The following is an 11,097-nucleotide window of genomic DNA, read 5'->3' on the forward strand; positions in this document are numbered from 1 at the left end:
GAGGAAAAATCCTTTCACCTGAAAGGGTTAAGAAGCTAGGATAACCTCGCTGGCACCTGACCAAAATGACCAATGAGGAGACAAGATACTTTCAAAAGCTGGAAGGAGGGAGAAAAACAAAGGGTCTCTGTCTGTCTGGGTGATGCTTTTGCCGGGGACAGAACAGGAATGGAGTCTTAGAATTTAGTAAGTAATCTAGCTAGATATGCGTTAGATTATGATTTCTTTAAATGGCTGAGAAATTAAGCTGTGCTGAATAGAATGGATATTCCTGTCTGTGTGTCTTTTTGTAACTTAAGGTTTTGCCTAGAGGGATTCTCTATGTTTTGAATCTAATTACCCTGTAAGGTAGTTACCATCCTGATTTTACAGAGGTGATTCTTTTTGACTTTTTACTTCTATTAAAAGTCTTCTTTTCAGAAACTGAATGCTTTTTCATTGTTCTTAAGATCCAAGGGTTTGGGTCTGTGGTCACCTATGCAAATTGGTGAGGATTTTTACCAAACCTTCCCCAGGAAGTGGGGTGCAAGGGTTGGGAGGATTTTGGGGGGAAAGACGTTTCCAAACAACGCTTTCCTAATAAATAAACCCAGATAAACGTTTGGTGGTGGCAGTGGAAGTCCAAGGGCAAAGGGTAAAATAGTTTGTACCTTGGGGAAGTTTTAACCTAAGCTGGTAAAAGTAAGCTTAGGAGGTTTTCATGCAGGTCCCCACGTCTGTACCCTAGAGTTCAGAGTGGGGAAGGAACCTTGACAAAAATATAAAAATCTTTCCATTTATCACCCCGGGAAATTGAGGTGTGAAACAGAACCTGGGCCAACTGGAATAACATTCCCTGGTCCAGACCTGACATGAGTCTCTTCAGCCATCACACAATGCTCATTATCACCAGCACAGGGCAGTTTTTACTTACCAACGTCCCAGTGTCTCAACCACACTGCGCAATTTGGAGCCTGTTACCCACATGCCAGCAACTCATTCCACCTGCACTTGTAACGATCCCCCAGGTACAAACAGATGCATGAGTCTGGGACCTTGCAGACCTTGCATTGTCTTGTAACACTACTGGGGGAGGGAAAGCAAACTTCTTCCACGCCGTAGGAGCTGTAGCGCTTTCCACATTGAACTTCATGGCATTGGACCCTTGTTAATTTTCTGACCCTGTGCCAATTAGTATTACCTCCCTTCTACCACATTTTTATCTTTTCTGTGGTGATAAAAGAGGGCAGCCTTCTTTGTTCTATGTCACTTAAGGCCTCTTTTACTTTACATAGCATATATTTCCCATATACTGAGCATCATTGGCTTTGCTTTTCATCTTTCATCTTTCATGGTAGGAAATTTACTTTAACTTATACATTAAAAACACGTTTACAACATCATACATACAAAATAGTTAAAAACTCATACTAAATTCTTTCCTTGTTGACTTTCACAATACAGTTAGACCCCTTGCTCACGTAATGGATACAGTATGTCTGCGGCTAGCTTCTGTTGAAATGCTAGGTCGTGTTCCCACAGCATCTCTGTCAGCTTGGTTTCAGAGTGACTGACGTACCAGTTTCCCATGTCACGCTCCCTCCAGTTTCATTGCTGTCTCACTGTGGCAGCCTTATGCATTTTAAAAGTTTACTTTTTTGTCCATAAAGTCCTTTCAATAGTGTTTTTTAACCATTTTTAACCAAACCCCAGTGACTGCAGATAGGTGGAATTCAATAACAGTTGGCACATTCATAAACTACATTAAACAACATTTTCTCAATAGATTTAACTCCAAACCATTGGTTGGATTTGTTTCCAATCTAGGGCATTTCAATCTTTTATATAATTGCTTCATTTTAATACAATTATTCTTTTGCCATTTACAAATCACTTCCATACAGGTTTTTACTTCCTAATCACTTTTACTTTACACTGCAGATAAACAGAACACTTGGATAAGTGTGATAATGGTTAAGCTCCATTTCTTATATTCACTGAGCTTTCTTGGTGCCGGGTTGGTTTCTGCTTCCAAAGCACAGCCATCTGAAAAAGAAAACACAACCCCTTGTGGTTCCTCCTTGGAGCCTCTGTAGGATTTTGTGTTACCCCTTTTACGATGCACACTACATGTTCCAAGGGAATGCACCTTCCTTCTATAGTGCAACCCTTACCCTTGATTTGCCATAAAATCTTGTTAGCTTCATGTCTGATCTGTCAGGCCTCATCCTCAAAGGAGACCTGCACAACTTGGGAGCCTCAAATCATAACGCTGCTGGACACTAAAAACCAGGGACTTAGAGACACTGGTTATATGGCTCATGACAACAATTTGTAACACTCTGTTGCCTACTAACCCTGCTTTGTCCTACAACTGCAGAGATGTTAATTGCCCTACATTGCATTTTAAGTGGTGTCCTACAAATTGTGTGACCCCTGATGCTTAACAATCCTGTCCCACCTGATATTTAGCTGACACACTCTGGTTACCTTCTTCAGAGCTGAGGAACAGCTCTGTGAGACTGTAAAACTCAGAAGTCAAAGGCTTGTTGTCCCCTGCACCAACAAATGTTGCTCCAGGAGAAGATATTACCTCGCTCGCCCACCTTGTCTCGCTCCAGTAAACAGACCTTCAGCTGGAATTCTCAAAGGTGGCTAAAGGAATCAGACGCCTTATGAAAATTCCGCATTTATCTCTCTCAGGATTCTTTGAAAGTTTCAGCCTTTGGTTCCATTCTGAGACAGTGCTTGTCCATAAGCCAGTCGCCTCAGGGCCTTTTTCATCTCCTTGTTCCTCAGCGTGTATATGAAAGGCTTCGAAAGGGGGTGAACACGGTGTAGAACATGGCCACTGCCCCTTGGATGCATGACTCGAAGAGGGGTGCACGTATACAAACAGCATTGGCACATAGACCAGCAGCACCAGCTAGAACAGAGCGAACCAGAGCACAACGGCCAGAGTTATCCCCTGTTTCTCACACACACACACAATGCAGCAACATCCCAGCAGAACTCTGCATCGGGCCACCTAGTCTAGTGTCCCACCAGCCCCTCATCCCAAGCCAAAGCACCAAAAGCTCATCCCTTCTTGTGCCTCACCTACCTCACCTCCCTTCCTGTGGCATCCGAGCACCACACACTTTTCACTGGATTTGTCCTCACAATGGTCTTCTGAGCTAGGAAAGGACAGAATCATACACAGGAGGGGCTGTAGGGGACCTTGAGAAGTCATCATGTCCAGCCCTCTGTGCTGAGGTAAACCTAGACCATCCCTGACCAGTGTTTTTCCAACCTGTTCTTAAAAACTTCCAGTGACGGGGATTCCACACCTTCCCTTGGGAGCCTGGTCCAGAGCTTCGCTACCCTGAGTAGGGTGACCAGACGTCCCGATAAAATCAGGACTGTCCCGATATTGAGCAGTTTGTCCCGCGTCCCGACCTAAGTACAGTCGGGGCGCCAATTGTCTTTTTCGCTTAGGCGGCGGTGACAGGCAGGCGGAGCTGACGGGCTTCGGCGGCATTTCGGTGGCGGATACTTTTTTCTTCGTCAGCAAGATTTATTTCCCGCAGCCGAACGTGCCGGGTGAGTGTAACAATTGAAAAGGTGCTCCCCCTGCAGCGGTCCCAATATTTTGGATTTAGCATCTGGTCACCCTAAGCTTGAGAGTTAGAAAGTTTTTCTAATATCTCACCAAAATCTCCCTTGCTGGACAGTGAGGCCATTGCTTCTTGCCTGAGCTGCAGTGGACAAGGAGGAGGCAAAGGGAATAAAAGCTAAATGCCCCACCCCTGAGGCAAGCCACATAGAACAGCAAACCTCTGCTGACACAGGAAAGCTGCTGCCATATTTCTAATGTGACTTTTATCAATTTTGGGTTCTTTGTGATTATCCCCATTTGACAGCTGAGGCTCTGAGGCAAAGAAAGGCTAATCTGTCCATCTAGGTGTAACCCACACATCTTCTGGGCATGGTGTTCTGTCCCGTCTAGTGGCACTGAGACCTCTTAGAGAGAGAGATCAAATGAGTCTGCTCTACAGCCTTAGCTAAGAGCAAATCGGCTTTTAGCTCATGCGGTAGAGCCTCATGCATTTAGCTCCAGAGGCCCCGGCTTCAATCCCGCCCACCAGGGGGGTCTGTCGGTGTTACACAGGCACATCTGTCTCTCTCTGTCCAGCTTCTCTGGTTGCCACCCGTCCCCATGCTGCTGGCTCCAGGGAGGAGCTGCAGAGATCCGCAAAGGATTACAAACAATTGAGCAATGATGGAAGCTGACCCTGCCACACATCTCATGCGCTGACCCGTGCGTGATGCCACTAGCCAGAGCAGATGAACAGGTACCAGACACAAGACAGACAGGATGAAATCAGAGATGTGAGAAGGAGGGTGACAGAAATCTGAGTGGGTGACAAACCCCACTTTTCAGGGAGTGAGTTGACCCCAAACTGAGAGGTTAGGGAGAAACTTCTACCATGGGCAGGTTAACTGCAGGCTTTCTTGCCCCTTCCAATGAAGTAGCAGGGATCAAATGCAATCTGAGACGGGAGATTGAGCTAGAGCAACCTTGGGTCCCATCAAGTCTGACTCTCTCTGTCCCTAAAGCTAAGCAGTGTCTCTGCCTCAGACCCACTCACCTCTCTTATAACACCAGGAAGAACAGATTCCTTGTTGTCTTCAATGTGGCACCGTTCCCGAGACACCCAAGTATTTGAAGGGTGCTTGAACCCTTTGGGACCATTGCTTGCTAAGCACTTGGGAGCGCCTTGACTGTGGCAAACACAGGGTACGCCTGGCACCTGGATCTCCTGTTATTGGCTGTGCTGCCAGCCGGGGAGGGGGGTTCTCCTGGGCATCTGACGTCACCTCTGGAGCATTACACTGCTGCTCCCTGCACGAAGGTACCCGTGTCACTGGAGCAATGGAGGGATCAACCTGCTTTGAGCATGTGCTGGTGGTGGGGAAAGTATCAGTGGGGCACTGAAAGAGCCCAGGCTTTGGTTGTGCTGTGTGCATGGCGGGGACGGGGGATCCTCAGGCTGAGGTGACAGGGGAGCGACAGGTCAGCGCTGAGGGGCTGCAGCAGGCTGAGCAGGGGGAGAGGGGCACTGCAGATTAGATCTGAGGAGCAATGGCTGTTGAGCAAACAGGAAGTCGATACCGGGCCCCCAGGAGACGAACGGGGCCGCGGGGGGTAACAGATCTGTGGTGCACTAGCAGGGAGAACTGTAACAACATGGGAGGGAGGCAGAAGGGATGGCTGGGAGTAGTCCATGGCAAAGGGGCCAGCGGCTCCGGAGTGAGGCGCATTGGCCAGGCTTGGCTAACTGCAGGAGAAATGGAGCCAGCCAAAGACTCTGAGGGGGCATGAAAATCCCACTTCCCAGGGGGAATCTGGGACAAGGGAAGAGGTCAGTGAATAGCACAGGGTGCAGCCGTGGGGAGGCTGCACCCAACTGCAGACTTGGTGCAAGGAGAAGGCGGAGGCCCCAGTGCGTCCTCATGTTAGAGGAAAACGTTGGGCCAGATTTCCTGCTGCAGTCTGGCCCCTTTGTGCCACCAGGGCAGTGCAAAGGGACCGGAAAGCACCAGGATCTGCTCAGTTGTGAATAGCCCCCTTGGTGGGGGAGCTCTGAGCCGGTCCAGATTTCACTTCCTCAGGGAAACTGCCCTGCAGGGCCCTGAATATTGGCTAAGCCAGTGGCTCCAACAGAGCAGAGAGAGACTCACGCCAGAGCCCCTGTGTGCGGCTATTTAAAGGGAAAGGAAAATAGGGCCAGATTCCCCAATGGTGTAAATCAGTGTAGTGACACTGACATCAAATGGGCCAGATCCCCAGCTGGTATAGATTGTCCATATGCCATTAAAGTCCATGGGCCAGATCCCCAGCTAATGTAAATCCATGTAGATCTATTGGAGTCAATATGCCATATCCCCAGTTGGTGTAAATCAGCATTACACAATTTGAGCCCATTGGGCCAAACACTCAGTTACTGTAAATTGGCCATAGCACCGTTGGAGTCACTGGGTCAGAATCCTACCTGGTGTAAATCAGACATACCTCCATTGGAATGAATGGGTCCAGAACCCCACATGGTGTAAATCAGCCAAATCACCACTGAAATCATCCCAATATCACTGATTTAAAGTGCCTGAGCATCTGGCCCATACTGCTACTGATGCCATAGAATTCTTGCCACACTTTCCAAAAATTCCAGCCCCCTTCATTTTAGGCCACCGTCTACCTGCACAGTGTGTGGCCACAGGTTTGTACAGAGGGCAGTTTCCTGTGTGTGTGTGAGAGAGAGAGAGAGAGTGAGCGAGTGAGAGGCAAATTGGAGCGGGGCAGATACTGGCCTCTTGTGTGTAATAACAACGAGGAGACCTGTGGCACCTTAAAGACGAACAAATTCATTTGGGCGTCAGCTTTCGTGGGCTGGAACCCACACTCCTCATTGTTTTTGCTGAAACAAACGAACACAGCTACCCCTCTGAAACTTGTGCATAATAGTATCAGTTGTGGGTAGGGACTTGTCTTGTGTGTCTAATGACTTAGGCTGGAATTTTCAAAGGAGCAGAAGGGATTTGGACACCAACTTCTCCTACATTCAGTGGGTGTTAGGCATCGCAGCCCTTTGAAAAGCCCACTGCCTCTACATGGATGTTACATACTCAGGTTTATTTCTTTACATTTAAACTGCATGCAGAGAAGCCTTGATGCCTGTCAAGGTTCCTTCCCCACTCTGAACTCTAGGGTACGGATGTGGGGACCTGCATGAAAGCCACCCTAAGCTTATTTTTACCAGCTTAGGTTAAAACTTCCCCAAGGTACAAACTATTTTACTTTTTGTCCCTGGACTTTATTGCTCCCACCACCAAGCGTCTAACAAAATATAACCAGGAAAGAGCCCACTTGGAAAAGTCTTTCCCCCCAAAATCCCCCCAAGCCCTACACCCCCTTTCCTGGGGAAGGCTTGATAAAAATCCTCACCAATTGGTACAGGTGAACACAGATCCAAACCCTTGGATCTTAAGAACAAGGAAAAAGCAATCAGGTTCTTAAAAGAAGAATTTTAATTGAAGAAAAAGTAAAAGAATCACCTCTGTAAAATCATTTTGGTAAATACCTTACAGGGTAATCAGATTCAAAACATAGAGAATCCCTCTAGGCAAAACCTTAAGTTACAAAAAGACACAAAAACAGGAATCTATATTCCATTCAGCACAGCTTATTTTATCAGCCATTTAAACAAAACAGAATCTAATGCATATCTAACTCGATTGCTTATTAACCCTTTACAGGAGTTCTGACCTGCATTCCTGCTCTGGTCCCGGCAAAAGCAACACACAGACAGACAGAGAGAACCCTTTGTTCCCCCCCCCCCCAGCTTTGAAAGTATCTTGTCTCCTCATTGATCATTTTGGTCAGGTGCCAGCGAGGTTATCTTTAGCTTCTTAACCCTTTACAGGTGAAAGGGTTTTTCCTCTGGCCAGGAGGGATTTAAAGGTGGTTAGCCTTCCCCTTTATATTTATGACAATGCCGTTCTTCCCTTCTCCCATAACCCTGCGATTGTGTCCCATCCACTCCATTCCCCTTTCTCGGAGAAACATCACGCACCAGTGATGGGGCACTCGCTGACTTTATTGCCTGTTACATGAGCCCAGCAGCTTCACGTCTCAGCAACTCGCGAAACTGTCCTGGATTTAGCCTCACAACCCCCCAAGGGAGGTAGAAAAATAAAATTAACTGACCATGTCCTGGCCACTTGCCATGTCCTGGCAGGGTAGGAGGCAGCACTGGGCTCCCTTCATTCTGCAGTAACAGAGAGCGTGGCTGTGTCAATTTCAGCACAGTGCTAGACTCCGGACTAGTCCATTTCCATGCCTGGGAAACACAGTGGGGTGGACTGGCTGATTGGGTCCATGAGCAGTTTGAATTGGCCTGCTCTCCCCGGGGAGTTATAGCCACAGAAAACAGCTGGAGGGCAGGAGAAATGCCCTATTAGTTGTGTGACTGGACGTGTCTTTTGCGCATAGTCACTTAGAGGGAATCTTAAAAGGGGTAAAGAGCTCTGGGGTGCCGGCCCACAGTTTCTAGCTAGAAGACATGTCCTTCACATCAACCCCCTTCTCTGGGGGACAGGGATTCCCTCCTCTCTTACTTTTCCAGGTCTGGGGTTTTCTTTTCCGTTTCAAGCTGTTTCAGTGTTTCCCCGTTAACTCTAATGGGCCACCATTGTCTTTTCCTGGCTGGACAAGGGATGGATAGTTTTGTGTAAACTACAGGCTTGGGAGAACCCTCCTCCCCACTCTGAGGTGTACTGGAATTTGTAGTACCGGTCATGAGCATATGATTTAAGACAGAGATTCATAACCACAGTCTGTATTCCTACCTGGCCATCAAGTTCAGAGCATTACAAGCTTTCATACAAGACCTTACCTGGTCTATATTTTTGCACAATGACATTGTACGCAACCAGTGGATTCGATTGCCTGTTGGAGAGGGTCATACCCCCCGTCCTTCTGTTAGGGGTCTGGACCTTCCAGTCCCCTCCCACCCCCACTGTTACCCTTAGACCCCACTCCCCTCCCAGCTCTAGAGATAGAATCCAGGAGTCTGGATTCCCAGCCCCTTCTCTCCCCAATCTAACCTGCTAACCCCCACTACCTTCTCACAGCATTGACTACAACCCAGGAGTCCCCCACCCACCCCCCAGTCCCTTCTCTAAGTGTTCAACAATTGGAACAAATGTTCCCAGAGGTAGAAGGAGAAACCAGGAGTCCGGGCTTTAATCACTAGGCCCCACGCCCGTCTTCACACTGGGGACAGACCCCAAGATTCCTGACTCCTAGCCCTCCTGCTCTAAGCACAGTAACCTGCGCCTGTCCCAGAGTCAGGGGCAGATATAAAAAATCCATCTGTTCCTACTCCCAGCCACTGACCCCAGCTCCCCCACAGAAGAGAGGCAGAACAGGGGAGTCCTGACTTCTGTCTCCAGGACCCTCTCTCCTGTCCAGTTCTCAGGCAGCTCCTGCTGGAGGCAGGATAATCATGGCTCAGGCCCTGACACTTTCCTGCCCCACAGTCTCAATAGAGCAGCTTTCATCTCCTTGTTCCTCAGTGTGTAGATGAGGGGGTTGAGGAGCGGGGTCACTGTGGTGTAGAATACAGCCACCACACCATCCAGTGGGTGCTGGGAACCTGGTCTCAGGTAGATGAAGACAAGGGGCACGTAGTAGGTCACCACCACCGTGATATGAACCATGCAGGTGGAGAAGGCCCGACGCTTGCCCTCAGCGGAGCAGATCCTCAGGATGGCCAAGCCAATGTAGACGTAAGACGTCAGGATCAGAAGGAAGCAGGTGACAGCCAGGAAGCCGATGTCCATAGATGTCACCAGCTCATTGAGTGCCGTGTCCCCACAGACCAGCTTCAACACAGCCGGAATATCACAGAAGAGGTAGCCTACCTGGGGGTCCCGGCCGTATGGCAGCCGGAAGGAGAGCACAGTCTGCATTGTGGAGTTCAGGGAGCCCCCTAGCCAGGTCCCTGCTGCCAGGCACAGGCAGGCTCTGCGGTTCATAATGACGCTGTAGCGCAGTGGCTTGCAGATGGCCAGGAAGCGGTCGCAGGGCATGACCATGTAGAGGAAGCACTCGGTGCAGCCAAGGAAGTGGAAGAAGAAGAGCTGGGCCATGCAGCCATGGAAGGAGATGGCCCCGCCGCCTGGCAGGAAGCCGGCCACCACCTTGGGCACCACCACCGAGGAGACCGTCATGTCCAGGAAGGACAAGTGGCAGAGGAACCAGTACATGGGCTTGTGCAGCCGGCGCTCCCGGGCCACCGCCAGCAGGATGAGCAGGTTCCCGCATAGCGTCAATAGATAGATGAGGAGGAAGAAGAGGAACAAGGGCACCCGCAGCTCTGGGGGGTATGGGAGCCCCACCAGGATGAAATGGGTGAGCTGGGATCTGTTCCCACGCTCCATTCACTCTGTGTCCCTGTGAGTGAATGCGGGGTGTTAATGATTAATGAGCAGAGAAGCAATGGGTGATCTTTTCAGGGGCATTTGGGATAAGACTCACTCTTATGCAGGGGGAAGAAACTTCCACTCTGGAAAGTCAATATTGGAACTGTCAGTTCAGGCCACCATCAAGGGGCGAGTGGCTGTTGGGTGTCATGAAGGACTCATTTGCCATTGGAAATGGGAATTTTCACCAACTAGGGACCTGGCCCCATAGTGAGGAAGAGCAGCAGAGAGAGCCTGAAACAGGTGACAGACTAGTCCTACAGCTGCCCCTCTGAATACCGTTACCTGGCGTGTGTTCCAGTTGGGATGCCATGGCTAGGTCTTTAAGCCGCTCCCACTTGCTCTCTTCTATGCTCTGAGATCTCCCTTTACCCCCCGATCAAACATGGCACACAGGAGGTGCCTTTGTCTCCAATGTGATGCCACTAAGCTGGGTGGGTCCCAGTGCTGATCTTCTCTGGCAGTTTCTCTGTTTCTGTGCATCATTTCTCTCCTCTGTTTAATTTCTCCTTCAGCTCTGCCGTGTCCTTTCTCTCTGGTGTCCCTGCTGCCCTCATCTCTGCATTCTCCCCTCTTCCCCCTTGTGTATTTCTGTCTCCGCAGCACCACTCATGGCTGCTCTAATATTAAACTGTTGACATTTGCTGTATTTTTACATGAATAATGAGATCCCCCATTGGCAAACCCCAATGGTCATTATTAGAAATGGTGTTTGGGGCAAAAATGAAGGAGACAGAGCATTGACTTAGGATCTTAAAAGAATGGCCCAGTGTGGGACTTCAGGGTGGGGGGGTTGGTCTCAGTAGGGGGCGCTCTCCCCTCACAGTCAGTGCTGACCCCAGTGTTCCAGCATGGCACTAGGGGGCGCTGTGGTCAGGAAGTGGGATGAGGGGGTCAGCCGGGGATTTTCTCCCCTCCATGTCCGTTCTGAACCCAAGGTGGCATTAGAGGATGCTGTGTTGCAGGAACCAGCATGGTGACACAGTCGTGGGGGAGGGCTCTCCTCTCTGAATCAGCACTGACTGCAATTCTCCAATATGATGCTAGGGGGTGCTGTTCTGCAGGGACGTGGGGCGGGGATCAATGCAGGAA

At 49.4% G+C, this 11,097-nt stretch overlaps 1 protein-coding gene across 1 annotated transcript; it reads right to left on the bottom strand.

Annotated features, from left to right (window-relative positions):
* Positions 1–2,697: 2,697 nt before the first annotated feature.
* LOC141997573 (olfactory receptor 10G6-like) lies at positions 2,698–9,963 on the bottom strand. The gene is made up of 2 exons (XM_074969965.1): positions 9,073–9,963; positions 2,698–2,754 (listed from the first exon to the last, which is right to left on the bottom strand). The coding sequence occupies exons 1-2, from the start codon at positions 9,961–9,963 to the stop codon at positions 2,698–2,700; spliced, it is 948 nt and encodes a 315-aa protein (XP_074826066.1).
* Between the last annotated feature and the right edge of the window lie 1,134 nt (positions 9,964–11,097).

This window comes from Natator depressus, chromosome 13, assembly GCF_965152275.1.
Source record: "Natator depressus isolate rNatDep1 chromosome 13, rNatDep2.hap1, whole genome shotgun sequence".
Lineage (NCBI taxonomy): Eukaryota > Metazoa > Chordata > Testudines > Cheloniidae > Natator > Natator depressus.